At 53.5% G+C, this 15,068-nt stretch overlaps 3 protein-coding genes across 4 annotated transcripts in view; 1 reads left to right on the forward strand and 2 right to left on the reverse strand.

Annotated features, from left to right (window-relative positions):
- LOC147647145 (uncharacterized) overlaps positions 1-15,068 on the forward strand; it is a 446,158-nt gene that overhangs the window by 318,837 nt on the left and 112,253 nt on the right. The gene's annotated exons all lie outside the window — the stretch shown is intronic.
- The window catches only part of LOC147647150 (uncharacterized), a 264,237-nt gene that overhangs the window by 244,749 nt on the left and 4,420 nt on the right, over positions 1-15,068 (reverse strand). The gene's annotated exons all lie outside the window — the stretch shown is intronic.
- On the reverse strand, positions 11,426-14,490 carry LOC147647154 (olfactory receptor 14J1-like). 2 transcript variants are annotated; one of them, XM_086872524.1, is made up of 2 exons: positions 14,434-14,490; positions 11,426-12,513 (listed from the first exon to the last, which is right to left on the reverse strand). In XM_086872524.1, the coding sequence occupies exon 2, from the start codon at positions 12,488-12,490 to the stop codon at positions 11,558-11,560; it is 933 nt and encodes a 310-aa protein (XP_086728650.1). In that variant the 5' UTR covers positions 12,491-12,513; positions 14,434-14,490; the 3' UTR covers positions 11,426-11,557. The 2 variants fall into 2 exon arrangements, with proteins under 2 accessions (XP_086728650.1, XP_086728649.1); XM_086872523.1 differs by lacking the exon at positions 14,434-14,490 and adding an exon at positions 13,166-13,451.

The following is a 15,068-nucleotide window of genomic DNA, read 5'->3' on the forward strand; positions in this document are numbered from 1 at the left end:
AGATGAATGGCCACCAGAACAAATCCTGCAACACCATGGGCCAGCCCCGGGGAACCCTAACAAATTCATATCTGGAGCCAGAGAACCCATTTATCATTTCCATGGCATAATTAGATTACAGGATGTCCTCAAAATAATACCCAACCAGACAGCTCCAGTTCCTGACTTTCTTCCCAATCAATCCACCCAGATGAGGAACACAACATTTCACCATGGGATAGAGTCACATTATCTTTTAGCAGGAAAAGGAGGCAGAGTTTGTGGAAAGTTAAATGACTCAAACTGCTGCTGGCAAATACATCACAGAGGAAAAGTGGAGAAACAGATAACAAGGATGTAAGAAAAGAGCTCATGTACTGGTCCAAACGTGGAAAGGATGGGAACGGGCAACTTTTTTGTGGTTCCCTGGCAGACCATGGGTTAAACGAATGCAGTTTCTCCTCTTATGTTCTACAGCAACTCTCATCTTTTCACCATGCACACACCTTGCTGAGTGCAGCTCATTCAGCAGCTGAGCAAGGGGATGCAGGGGGCAGCCAGGCCTCCTGAGCCACAAACGGCTACAAAAGGACAGCGAATGAGGGCACTGAGAGCAATCCCAAAATCAAAGAACACCCAGGAAGAAAAAACAGAGTCAATGAGTGAATCTGCTTGCAGATAGGGCCAGGGACTTGCACATAAGGAAGCAGTGGGAAAAAGCATCACTTTCAGAAAATGTTACTAATTGACAAGGACCGCTGCTCTGACAAAGTCCCGCTAAATTCCTGAACTTCCAGAAGAACAAAGACTTAACAGAGCCATCAATATCGGATGTTACACAAAAGTGGTGGGTACATATTAACCGGGACATGCAGGAGGCAGATGGGGAAGTCTGAACCTTCCAAGCACCTCCGCCAGTGGGGAAAGGGACAGGGACACGCGGCCGGGAAAATCAGGACAAAAACGAGGCCGCGTCCTCCAGCAGCTGGAGAGAGCGCACGGCAAATGCCCCACGGCCTCTCCCTTTGGGCAGCAATAAAGTCACTCTCACACCGCTCCTCGGGCTCCTTTGGCCACACAAACCTCTGGCGCCGGGAATTTTCCCGCCCAGCCCCGGGCACAGCGCAGCCACCTCCGGGCTACCGACACGAACCGGGACGAGCCAGCGCTGCTCCGGCACCGGCTCCTGCCGAGGCCCCAGCGGGAAGGAGACCGCGGGCAGCCGCTCCCGCGGCGCCCTCACGCCAGGGCCAACACGGGCCGGCCACGGCACAAGTCACCCGCCACAGCCCCCTGCCGCCCCCTCCCGGGCCCGCAGCGAGCCCCGAGCCCCCGCAGAACCGAGCGCGGCTCCCACCTGCGATGGCTGGGGCCGCCTCCGAGCTCCGCCGCCGCCTCACCGGGCTCCGGCCGCTGCCGCCGCTGCCGGGCCCGCACAGACGCTCCGGCAATGGCGGCTCTCCTGCCCCACGGCCGCCCTGGGGGCGCCAGCGGGGCCGGGCTTGTCCCTGCTCTGCCCAATCAGAGCGCGCCGGAGCCAAGAGTGACGGCAGCAGCAGCCAATCGCAGCCAGCGGCGGGCTCTGCACACGGCACAGCCCCGCCTTGCGCTCTCAGGGCCCCCCGGGCTGTGTGAGGGGAAGGGCGGAGATGAGGAACAGGCCTGGAACGGGCCCGGCCCGAGCCGCCATTGAGCTCCGAACACAAACAAAGTTCTCCGCAGCTCCCAGCCCGCCTTTCCCTGCCCTGGGTGTTCGGTGGCTCCGGCTCAGCGGGAAGCCCTGGAGCCTCACTTCTCCCACCTCTAATTAGGTGCCTCAGTGCATCGCTCGGATTTCTCCCAAAAAGGAGAAAACTGCCCCAAATACCTGTGGATGAGTGGGGGAGGAGAGAGATTTCTGGCAGAAAATTCCAAAAACTCAGTGAAGGATTGTGAGAAGTAAATTAATACCCCTAAAACCAGCTTCCCCCCACCCCTTTCTCCTCCCAGCTGTGCCTCCTCCCCCGGCAGTGCAGGTGCGGTGAATTAAAGGGCCAGGAGACCTTCTGCTCCCATTAACAAGCCTTTATTAGAGAGAACTGGGCCTAGAGGTGGGGGCTCAGGGTGCGCGCCGCCGCTGCTCCCTGTGGTCGATGTGGAGGATCACACAGGCCTGTCATCATCCACTGTCAGCAGGACCAGAGCCTCTATCCTCATCAGGATCACCCAGAGACTCTGTCTCAGGCTCAAAGGTCTAGGGGTGTCTTCCCTCTCAAGTCCTGCCCAGGTCATGGCAACCAGCTTGCTGGACTGAGATTGGCGCACCCAGTCTCCCCAGGTCCCTGCTGCCTCCACAGTGGGGTCCTCCAGATGTTCCCTGAGCGTGGCTCGTTGTCCAGGGCTGTCTTTGCTCCCAGGTGGTAATATGATTTTAATATGCACCCGTGTGCAAGTCTTTATGGGAAATGGGGAAGTTCATCCTGGGCAGCAGCGGCTAAATTGCCCAACGGGTTGGGAGGGGGTAAGGGATGGGGATACAAATGCAAGGATAAAACAAGTACGAACTTGTTAACAGTGAACCCTTTTGGGACTTACAACACCAAAACCCCTTATCCAGGGACCTAAACTGGGATTGAAACAGGAACATATAATTTGAACATTGGGATTTTTATTTATAACAATATCCCCCCTCTTTTAATTTGACCAGGCATCAGCCTGCGTCAACTTGTTGTTTCAGGCTCCTGGTAGTGAAACTTCTTTAGTCTTTGGTATTGGTCATATACCCTTTTTGCTTCTTTCAGCTCTGAACTTTCTAACATTAGGATCTTAGTTTTTCCCTTCTCTTGGGTTATTTCTAATGAGTTGTAGATCGTGCTGCTAGACTGTATTACTGAGGTAATCATTCTGATCAAACATGCGATGACGCAGGGAAGAAATAACAGTCCTGCTACTCCCGCTATACCAATGAATGCCACCTTTTTCCACCAGCCCTTAAAGGACCAGAAACTATCCCACCAATCAGTATTCAGGATCGGCATCCATTCTTGGTTCCCTACGTAGGAGATTTTTCTGATCTCTTTAGAAATGTTCCAGATTACTTCACTTTTATCATCTATTTCTAGGCAGCATTCAGAGGTGTTGAACTTCCCACAGATTCCCCCCTCATCAGCAAGAAGGTAATCTACTGCCAGTCGGAGTTGGTACACCAGGTACATCAGGTCTGGGAGAGGTGGTCACTTACATGATCAAGAGCCAGGGCTGTTTTGTTTGATGTTATTTCAATTACAGCTTGGAGCCTGATTATTCTGTTTAACATGTATATTGGGGTCCTATATCCCCAGGACCCATCCTGGGCCCAGGTCGCTGGCCCATAAGTTCTTATTATTTCCTCCAGGGTCCAGACTGTTCCTTTCCAATTCTGGGTCCCTCCTGTGCTTATTACACTCCTCTTCTTCCTTTTTAGGGGCCTCTTTATGTTGTCATATAGTGGTATTCCAAGCTCTGAGCCAATCTCTTTTGGGAGCAGGAAGAAAGCTGGCTTTATCACCCCAATCGTGCAGCTACCTGACCAGTCTCCTGGTAGATGTGTATAAGCTGCATCCCCGCAGATCCAAAAGAAATCATCTGGGGCTTCCCAAAAACCCTCCCTGTCTTAATAAGGGTTCTCACAATACTTTGATAGGCTTCTAATTCCCCAGAAGGGATTGATCCTTTTTTCTGCACATTCATAAAGGTTATATCCTTTGTGATAAATGCACCCTTTTTCCCTCTTCTCTAAGGACCAATATTGGTTGGGATCTTGGGGAACCCATTTAGTTCCTAGATTCTTCGTTATATCTTTTGCATGCCATCCGCCCCACCAGGGTTCTATATCTTTTTCCAGTTTGTAGAATACAGTCTTCCCCAATTACCTTAGCCTTTAACTCCCATTTTTCCCTTCTCCTATACCCTGGCGTTCTTTGGCCTTCCCCAGTTCATTTTATGCTTAAAATTTCTCGAGGTTTCAAGCTAATTCCCTCCCAGGGCCAAATATCAGACATTTTAGTACTCCCACACACCAAACAATCAGTTATATTTAATTCCTTGCTGATGTTTTCAGCTGAATCAATGAACAAGTTCTTCCCACTCAAATTTTCCTATTCTTCATTTCCCACGCTCATGTCCACTCTTTTCTCCTTTACCACATCAGGTTCACTTTTTACTGGTTCATTCTTTTCAAAGCACAGCCAAGTATCCCTCATGGGACAGTCTCCCAGAAGACGTTCTCTAAAAGTGTCTGTATTTCTGGTAATCCAATATGTTTTTCTGTTTTCTTGGCATTCTTCTAATTGTGATTTGTTGTAACAAGAAGGACTCAAGTTTGTGTGGACCCTTACCAGGGACCCTAGATTTTTCCCATCATACAAGGGATAATAACATTTCATGCAAGAGTCTGTCCCCATGGCATTGGTGAGGTGCATTGCTGTCACCAGACCTACCATGAGCCTTGTGATGATCCTTTTAGGCTCCCTGCAGTCCGTGACTCCCAAGAGTCCAGCAGGAACCATGTTTGATCTCCCCTGGTCTTGCCTCTTGGGGTTTTCCTCACACTTTTTTGGGTGTCTGAGTCCAAGGGTTACAGCTTTATTATTTTTTTTGTCCTTCTCCTTTTTACTGTTGTCGGTTTTGGTCTTGGGAAAAGCTGCCCAGGGAGGGATAGAGTCTTGGCCAGGGATTCGAGCCCTATTTGGGGTTCTTCCACCTTTTCAAGCAATAATAACAATAGTTACAAGTTAATGACAACTGGAAAACACTTTAGCATTATTTCACAAACTTTAAAGAAACACTTAACCACAAATGTTGCAGCCAAGAGATCACTTAACAACAACTGTTATAATTCCAGTTCCTGATTGGGGACTTTAGTCTCTGGGTTTCCTTCTTTAGGTTATTTTCAAGTCCTTGGTGTTGGGGACAACAGTCCAGTTAGAGGGATCTTTTTTGGAGTTTACTTCCCCATCTGGTGGTGCCACTGGTCCTTTAACTCGAGTTACGTGTGTCCACCCTTTTTCCCGGGTTCTCACAGCCGTATGTGTGGTGAGTTGAACTTGGTAGGGTCCTTCAAACTTTGGAGTGAGAGGAGAGTTAGCCCAAGATTTTACCAATACCCAATCCCCAGGGTTGATATGGTGTGTGTCTACCTCAAAGGGAGGAGTTTGAGGGAGATACCCTTTTTTCCTGAGGTTTTCTAAAGTTTTAACAACAGTTTCCAAATACCTCCTTGAGGTTTCCTCCCCTTCAGTATACTGGGCAGTGCTGTAAGGAGTAATTAGGAAGGGGAGTCCAAATAACATTTCATAGGGGGATACCCCTAAATCTGCTCGAGGTTGGGTTCTTATTTGCAACAAAGCCAAAGGGAAACATTTTATCCAATCTCATTTAGTCTCCAGAGTCAGCTTGGTTAAGGTCGTTTTTATGGTCTTATTCATCCATTCTACCCGACCGGAGCTCTGGGGATGCCATGGGGTGTGTAACCTCCACTTTATCCCCAGGGCTTCAGTGGTTTCCTGGAGGACACAGGCAGTGAAATGGGGGCCTTGGTCCGAGTCTATGTTATTGATTAACCCATACCTGGGGACAATATGTTCCAAAAGTATTTTGACTACTACTCTCGCTGTTTCATTCCAAGTAGGAAAAGCCTCTGGCCAATGGGTCAGGTGATCTACGATCACTAGCAGGTGTTTGTATCCCTGTCCTAGAGGCATTTCTGTGAAATCAATTTACACATTTTGGAAGGGTCTCTCCGCTAGTTCCCTCCCCCCTGGTACGGGTTTCCTCATCACTCGTTGGTTTACCCTTTGACACGTTACACAGCCCTGAGTGATGGCCTTTGCTATATCATAAACCCCTATGCAGATGTTCTCCCTCAAGGAGTGGTCACATAGACCCTGCGTCCCCCAATGTGTCAATTTGTGTATTTCATCCAATACCCTGCTGTTGCAGTCCGCAACTCCAGGATCTCGTCCAGGGAAGCAGCAGGATTCTGGGGACCAGCATCAAACACCAACCGAGATGGGCTCCCGTTCATGAAACCATTTATTCAGCATGGGAACAAAGTCAGGTCCAGAACAGAGAGCCCTGAACAGAGGCACAGCAGGGGCTTTTGAGGGACAGAACTCTCAAGGGTTTCCACCTTTGAGGGTGGAGTTCAGGGTCAGGGACGAGTAGAAGCACACCAAGGGAGAACCCCTGAGGGACTCAAACCCAATCAGAACTCCTGGGCCGCCCTTCTCAAGGGGTTTGGGGTGGGACAATGTAACTCTTTGTCTCCTGAGGCTGCTGCCACACCACTATAATATTTTTTCCCCTGATCTATCATGCTGAGCACCATGCAAGGCTGTAGAGAGGTCAAGAGAACCTCTGTTTTTAAAACTCTGCCCTGCAGCTATTCCTTACGGTGCTGTCAGCAGGGAAGACATTTTGTCTTCTAAAACCTTACCTCTGATAGTTTTTCCATCTGAAAACTACCTGGGCCAGGGGCAGCACCCAGGGACCTGCCCTGCCTGGGGGAACTTATAACTGGATCTTATAACTAAGTATGAGAAACAAGGGCACACACTCTGTATTCCAGACTCCAACATTTTATTCTTATTCTTAATTTTCCATGTTTTAAGTACGTCTTCATCTACTTCAGCTTCTACCTCTTCTTCCTAATATTCCTGTTCTTATTCTTTATCATTTTTTGGTTTCTGGAGGGTCTTATGCAGGTTTGGGGAGGGGGCGGGGGTGTTGGGGTTTTTTTCTTTCCTACTACTACTTCCTAAACACAACTTTCTTTTCTTTTGTTAGAGTTGTGTGTGTTGCAGTCCAGCAGGCCGCCGTCGTGTCCTGGGAGCAACACCTCCTGTCTGTGTCCATTCCTCATGGCCAAAGTGCCCCAGGATCAGCATGGAGTCCTTTCCGGAGGAGAGGAAATGGCCTTGGAGTCCAGCAGGGAGGAGCTGGAGCCAGTGTCCCTGCAAAGGGCCAAGAGCCATGTGGCTGTGGCCCTCGGGGACCCGGTGCAGGGGTGCCGCTGGCGGTGCCAGGCTGCCGCTGGGAGCCGATGACTTTCCAGGTGCCTTCCCGGCCGGACGATGGGCCGGGATGTGGCGCTGAGCCCCAGCAGCGAGGGTCTCCCTTTGGGTGCTGCTTTGGGCTGCCGTGTGCCCTCGGGGAGCTGCCCCAGGGGTGCTGCAGAGCGGCTGGGGCCGACTCGGCCCGCAGGGCCAGCGCAGGCCGGGGCAGCCCGTGCGGCTCCCTTGGGGCGCCGGGCAGGCCGCGGGGCAGCCACCATCTGCAGCCCGGCACTGCTGGCAGTGGGCGCTGATCCTGTGGCTGTGCCGCCAGGCAGGGGCAGCGGAACAGCCCCCGCAGCGCCCTCAGTGCCCGCAGCTCCCGCAGCACCCGCCTCAAGAGCGAGCGGCCTTTCCTGTGGGGAAGCGGCTGTCCAGGAGAAGATACATTTTCCACCGTGGCTTGGGCTGCCAGAGGGCCAGGCCCGACACAGAGTTGCTCTTGCGGGCACAGCTCGGGCTCCTGGCACTCCACCCAAGCTTCTCGAGGGACAAGCAGCAGGATTCCCTCTCGGGCTAAATCTGCCAGTCTCTGCTGCCTGGCCTCTTCTCCTTCCTCGTGCAGCTCCAGGACGCTCACCTCATCCCAGTCATCGTCCTCCCGCTGCCAGGCCTTGAGCTGGCTGCACAGGATGTCGCAGTATTCCCTGCTGTCCTGAGCCAGCTCTCCATCACTGTCATCATCCCAGCTGGAGCTGGAGGATTTTCTCTTTGCTTTGCCTCCAGTCACCTCCTGGCCATCCTGGCACAGCTCTTGCTTGCGGCAAGCTTCCCAGCCCAAGAGTGCCCGGCGGCTCGTGCCTTCTCCTGGGGACAGCCGCTGCTCAGGAGATTCTTCCCAATCTGAGAATTCCTGACAGTGATCGCTGTCCGCCTGCCACGGCTCCTGCTCCCTGCACTCGCCCCACTCGGAGACAACTGGGGAGGGCTCTTGCTCCCTGCCCTCATCCCAGTCCCGGAAATGCCAGTAGCTCCCCCATACTTGGACCAGCTCTTGCTCAAGGCCTTCATCCCACTCAGAGAGCTCCTGGCAGCTCTGGGCTTCTCCTGGGGACAGCTGTGGCTCAGTGCAGGCTTCCCCTGGAGTCCCTTGCTGGAACTTGTTCATTTCTCCTCGGCACAGCTCTGGCTCTTCCTCAGCGCAGGACTCCACGGCTCCTCTCCTCCCTCTGCTTGCCCTCTCAGCCTCCTCCTGCTGCTCCCTCAAGGCCTGAGCTCTCTGTGAGCCGGGCCAGGGCCTGGGGGGCTGGGACTTGGGCTTTGCCTTCTCCTCCTCCGTGCCTGCAGTCCTCTGGCGCACACAGGTACCTGGACACAGCCACTGTCCTGGGACTGACCCGGGCCCCACAAGCCCTTTATATACCCCCCAGCCGGGGCGGGGCTCTGCCATGTCACAATGGACTTTGGGCACCGCAAGGTCCCGCGTCACCACGGGCCCTGACACACCGTGCCTGTGTCACAAAGGCCACCCCGGCACCCCGTGCCTGTGTCACAAAGGGCACCCCGGCACCCCGTGCCTGTGTCACAAAGGGCACCCCGGCACCCCGTGCCTGTGTCACAAAGGGCACCCCGGCACCCCGTGCCTGTGTCACAAAGGCCACCCCGGCACCCCGTGCCTGTGTCACAAAGGCCACCCCGGCACCCCTTCAACAGCCCAAGGCACCAGGAGCGGCCTGGAGCAGCCCAGGCCTTGGGGGATTGCAGCCCCTTCTTCTGAGCCGCTCCTTCAAATGATCAGGAGTGGCTGGGGCCAAGTGAAGGTGCAAAAGGAGACCGTGTGTGTCTTCCTTTGAAAGACAGGGGCCTGCTAAGGGAGGCAGGGGGCTCCTTTGCAATGGAAAATGTAAACCCCCTCGCTCCCAATTATTATCCCTTTGAAAGGCACTCTCTGGCAAAGATAGGAGGACAGGAAGAACAGTTTGTGCTGCTTTTGCATGAATTGCTATTTGGTGAGCAGGGAAGAAGCCCCCCATGGAAATGATTTTACTGAGAGGAGCTGCTAAGCGAGAGCTGCCTCTGTGCCAAGCAAAATCCAAGAGCTGGCTAGCTGTGGGAACTGACTACCTATTAAAGCATTTAAAAAGCTGCATCCACCTCGGTGAGATTGACATTTTGCAGACAGGCAAGCCAGGGAAATCTCTCTCTTGCTTCCACCTTTGAGGAGGTATCCGGCTGCTGGTCGGGCCGGGCCCCGCTGCACTGCGGCCCTTGCAGTCGTGCTGACAGTGGCCGCAACAATCCTTAAAGCTTCAGGGTCCCCTGACACCCGGGCAACCGAGGAGGAAATTAAAGGAGCGGGTTCGGTGGAGTCCCCAAAACCAACTGGAATAGGAAAATCAAGTAGGGATGAGGCCCATAAAGCCTGCGCAGCACAGGAGCAAAGTGCAGAGACCAGGCCTAGGGGCAGACACAACAATATCTAGGGGAGGTGTGAGGGCACAGTCTGAGGGCATGGGTCCAGACACAGACTGGGGTTAGAAAGATGCAAAATACTGTGACAAATTGCAACCAATCAGGGGAGACACCCGGGAAGATTCTAGAAACATAACTTTCAGTGGGGTGACTTGATGAACGTATGAATTGCCATCAAGCCTTTGGCAAGTGCTTCCCAAGGCTTGAACTCAAAGCCTGCTGCTTCAGGGCTGAAGTCTTTCTGGCCCTGTGTCCCAGAAGGGCTGAATCGCACAGGCTCGGCCTGGCGGGGCCGGGCTGGCCCCAGCAGTGACCGGGTGGGGACGGGAGGCTGCGGGACCCCGGCTGAGGCTGGGCCGGACCACGGCTGCTCACACCTTGCCGAGCCTAAGCCGTGCCCCGCTGCCGGCCCCCGCTGAGCTGGAGTCCGCTGGGCTCCGGGAGGAGCTCCGGGTGGGTCCAGGCCCCCTCGGCCACGGCCTGTGTGGCACATGGTAATTGAAAGAAATTGGCCAGGAGACAAAACTCCTGTTTGATGCCTTTATTAGGATTCAGCTCTTGGGGTGGGGGGGCCCAAGGGGTTGTTTGCATCACGGCCATTCCCACACTGTCAGCTCCAAACAGGAGACACAATTCAGCTTTGCAGCACACACTGCAGAGCTGGGGCTTCCATCCTCATGAGACTAGCCAGGGACCTGTCGTCCTGGTTCGCTGTCTAGGGCTGTCAGTCCTTTCCAGTCCTCTTTAGGTCATGGTGATGCAGGAAGATGGTTTCTAAGCAGGTTTAGGTGATGCAGGGAGATGATCTTGCATCATAGCTTGCTCAAATATGTTTCCTTGTCCTTTTATTCCTCTGTTAGCTCGTTGTTTTGGTGTCCTGCATGCCTTAGTTTGCATTTTACTCGGTTACACAGCTTCCTGGGAGTTTCTTTGTTCTAGTGTGGCACAGCATCCATGGGAGTTGCCTGGTCCTGTGGCACACCTTTCTAATGGGTTGCTTTTGTTAGTTGGATTTAGCCCCCATGGGAGCAGCTCTGTTACAAGGTAGCAGGGAAGTAAGGGGAAAGGGTACAGGAATGTCTCATAAGAACCTTTAAAACACTTCAGAAACTGCTAAGTAATTAACATTACTAATAACCATCCGAGTAAACAAGGGGTACAAGGTTTACAAATGAGATAAGAACATTAACTGTACATAACTAAACACAGTATTTTATCCGGGGTGGATTTCTTGAGAGATTTTATTCATGACATGTGCCTGCAAGGATGCGGCACCTCTCTGAGCTGGGGGAGAGGCCAGGGCTGCACAGGGGGGATGTTGTTGGCAGCTCCATGAGGACGCTCTGGGACGCTGCCCTGGGGTGTCCAGCGCAGTGGGGATGGATCAGCCCCTGCTCTGCTGCTCCTTCCCATCTCCCCCAGGGACCTTGCAGAGCCCCAGCCATGCTGTTTGCCCCCAGCCTGCCCACGGCCACCCTGGGGCTGCTCACGGGGGTTTTCTGTGCTGAGCTTTGGCCTGGCCGTGTTCTTGAGAGAGCCTGGGCAAGGAGCCTGGAGCCCCCAGGCCCTGCCCTGAGGCGTCAGCGCTGCCCCAGCAGTGCCCATGGCCTGTCCCTGCTGCAGCCCCGGCACTGCCACCCCCAGGGCTGTGCCCGGCCCCGAGAGCACTCAGGCCCTGCAGCAACACCAGGGCCAGGAGGGCAGCGGGGCAGTGGCACGGGAGCAGCACTCGCAACACCAAGTGCTGCTGCTCCTGGGCACAGCTGCTGTGCTAGCACTGATCTGCCCCCAGCTCTGCACACAGACACTGCTGCTGCAGCTCCAGAGAAGGGAACAAAAGGGGCATCTCTGGAGAAAACTTTGCTGGGAGATCCTTTAGTTCCTTTAAAGCCAGCAAGAGTGCAGCCCCTCATTGACACAGTCTGTGGCAACAGGGAGGACGGAGAGAGAAACAAAATGAGAAATGGCAGAGACAATGATATTTTATTGTGGAGAAGTTCTAAAAAGTAAAACAAAGAAAACATTTAATATGAAACCACTAAGAATTATCAAAGATTACTTTTATTAAAAGTGATTTGCAGAAATTGGCCAGCAGTTTAATGTTTCTGAAATGATCCAGTCGTCAGTGTCCACACTGCAGCCTTGAGCTCCTGGTTCCTCAGGCTGTAGATGAGAGGGTTCAGGACTGGAGGCACCACCGAGTACAGAACTGACAGTGCCAGATCCAGGGATGGGGAAGAGATGGAGGGGGGCTTCAGGTAGGCAAATGCTGCAGTGCTGATGAACAGAGAGACCACAGCCAGGTGAGGGAGGCAGGTGGAAAAGGTTTTGTGCCGTCCCTGCTCAGAGGGGATCCTCAGCACAGCCCTGAAGATCTGCACATAGGAGAAAACAATGAACACAAAACAGCCAAGTGCTAAACAGACACTGACTGCAATGAGCCCAAGTTCCCTGAGGTTTGCGTGTGAACAGGAGAGCTTGAGGATGTGTGGGATTTCACAGAAGAACTGTCCCAGGGCATTGCCCTGGCACAGGGGCAGGGAAAATGTATTGGCTGTGTGCAGCAGTGAATAGAGAAAGGCACTGGCCCAGGCAGCTGCTGCCATGTGGGCACAAGCTCTGCTGCCCAGGAGGGTCCCGTAGTGCAGGGGTCTGCAGATGGACACGTAGCGGTCGTAGCACATGATGGTCAGCAGGGAAAGCTCTGCTGAGATGAAGAACAGAAAGAAAAATACTTGTGCAACACATCCTGTGTTGGAGATGTCTCTGGTGTCCCAGAGGGAATTGTGCATGGCTTTGGGCACAGTGGTGCAGATGGAGCCCAGGTCAGTGAGGGCCAGGTTGAGCAGGAAGAAGAACATGGGGCTGTGCAGGTGGTGGCTGCAGGCTACGGCGCTGACGATGAGGCCGTTGCCCAGGAGGGCAGCCAGGGAGATGCCCAGGAAGAGGCAGAAGTGCAGGAGCTGCAGCTGCCGCGTGTCTGCCAATGCCAGCAGGAGGAAGTGGCTGATGGAGCTGCTGTTGGACATTTCTTCACTCTGGCCATGGAGTCCTGTTGAAGGAGGAGAAAGTGACAAGTCAGGAGAGACTTTGCTGAGCAATGTCCATGTCCCTTCTCCCAGCCCTGCTCCAATTTTCCTTTTCACAGAGCCCTTCCTTCAGCCCCGTGCCTGGAGCTCTGCTGGGATCTGGCCCCATTGCTGTGATGAGAAGGGGCTCTGCCCATGGACAGTGAGGAGTGAGCTCTGCTCTGCAGCAGTGGGGTCTTGGGAACGGGGTCAGGGGCCAGTCCTAGGGTTGGACTGCATCATCCCAAACTGCTCCTGAGGCAGAGGAGCCTGGCAGCATCTCCTGTCCCAGGGGTCAGGAATGGTGATGGCCAAAGGCAGTTTGAGAGGGTTTGGGTGTGCCCAGAGAGATCAGAGAGAAATGTGCAATGCAGGAGCATTGGCTGTAACTCAGTGGAGGGTGCAGGGAGCTGCTCTGTCACTCCATCTGTCCCCAGATGCCCTTTCTGAGACTGAAGGCAGGCACTGTGTTTCCCTGGAAATCAGCCTGACACAGCTGAGTGGAGAGGGACCCACAGCAAAGCAAACTGGTTCAGCCTTTCTCAGAGTCTCAGCCCCACTCCTGGCCAAGGACACTCCTGTCCCCAGTGTCCCCTGGAGACAGCTCACAGCTTGGGTGGCATCCCAAGGACACACCAAGGGTCCTGTCCATGGCACTGCTGGAGGAGAGTCAGGTCATTCCCAGCCTCCCAGCCTGCCCTGCCCAGAGCTCCTGGGGCAGAGGGAGCTGGGACATCCCATTGCTGTGCCCAGCCTGCACAGGAGGAGCCCAAGGGCTGGGCCTGCCCTGCAGCTGGAGCTGCCATTCCCAGAGAACTGTCAGCAATGCCAGGAGCACCTGGGCAAGGCAAGGAGAGAGAGCCAGGCCCTGAGGAAAAGCCTTTCCTTGCCCAGCCCTGCCCAGCCCCTGCCAGGCAGCACCAGTGCAGGACAGTCACCCTCAGGTATTTGCATTGAGACATTTGCTGTGTCTTGGCATGGGGATCTGTATAAAAGTAATCATGGAATAGTTAATTTGGGAAAAGACTTTAAACTTTAAACTTTAAACTAAAATCCCAGCACAGCTTTGTGGCACTTTCCCCCCACTGCCTGCCCAGGGCTCTGCTGCCTGGAGCTGTCCCTGCCAGCAGCTGCTGCCCTGTGCCCAGGGCTGGGCCCTGCCAGCACTGCCCCAGCCCAGCCCAGCCCTGGGGGCTCAGCTCTGCCCTGCAGAGCCCTCCCAGCTCAGGGCACTGCCCAGGGGCAGCTCTGGCTCTGCAGGCTCTGATGGCAATGGCAGAGCAACCCTGAAGAGGCAGGAAAAGTAGCACTGATGCTGCCTGTAAGGGACCCTGTGCTGATTTCTGTCACTGCCGGGTTAAGATCTGAGAATTTACTTTTTTTAATTTATTGCAACCTGTCATCAGAGGTTGAATAGAGAAATGAAATGAGAGCTGAATATCAATGTGCAATTTCCCATCCAGGCAACCCAGAGCATTAGATTAAAAAAGCACAAACTTCCCTTTTATGCAGCCCCTGTATAATTTACTTGGTGTAGTCCATGGGCAGAATGGCTGAAAGCACATTAGCAATCTCCTGTGAACCTACTGATCACTAAAAGTGTCTCAGGGACTTGTCAAAATTTGTATTACCTTTATAATTCAGAATACCTTTAATATTTTAAAATTAAGAAATAAAAAGAAACAATAATAATAAATTATTATAAAATAATTTAATATTTATCCTCCTCCTCCCTGCCATTCTGAAATAGTAGGAAACTGAATATAAAGTCTTAGGAAATTTCCTCATTTTTATCAAAATCCTTGTCTTGGAAATATTCCATGACAGATCAGAAACACTCAGCATATCAGAGCTTCAGGAGCATTCACCTCCCCTCCACCAGAAATACTCAGAGCTGTACTCACAGAGTCTGTAGGCACTGGGATGTTCCAGCTTTAGGAGATGCCTCCAGGAGCTGCAGCTGCATTGTCCTGCAGCCAGAGGCTTCCTGTGCCAAGGGCTGGCAGGGATTCTGCCTCAGGCACTTCTCAGCACCTTCCCAGCCCTGACTGATTGAAGCTCTCTGTGCCTCTGGGCTGTGCCCAGGGTGGCTGCAGGCAGTGCCCCAGCCCTGCTGGGCTGGCAGAAGAGCTGCTCAGCAAGAGAAATGTGCTTTTGAAGCTCTTCTTGGTTTCCAGGAGCTGCCTCTGTGCCAGGAGCCTGGCCCAGCTCAGCAGCACAGACACAGCAGCAGGACTTTAATGAGCCTCTTGGGGCATTGTGCTGAAACCCTGAACATCAGTCCCTGACAGGGAGGGGAAGAAACCTCTCAAGAACTCCAAGTCAGAATCCAACTCCAAAGTTTCTTTCACTTTTAATGAGTCCCACTGAGGGATGTGACTGAGAAAGTGTCCCCAGGCCCCAGGCAGAGCAGAGAACTGGAGGCACTGATGACAGCTGGGGACAAAGAGAAGCCAAGGCTTGGTGCCCTGGGCCACAGCAGCCAAAGCTGTGCCAGCAAGGGCTGTGAGGAGACACCTTGTCCTGAGGCCCTGGGGCC

Source organism: Cyanistes caeruleus, unplaced genomic scaffold, assembly GCF_971803275.1.
Source record: "Cyanistes caeruleus unplaced genomic scaffold, bCyaCae1.hap1.1 HAP1_SCAFFOLD_65, whole genome shotgun sequence".
Lineage (NCBI taxonomy): Eukaryota > Metazoa > Chordata > Aves > Passeriformes > Paridae > Cyanistes > Cyanistes caeruleus.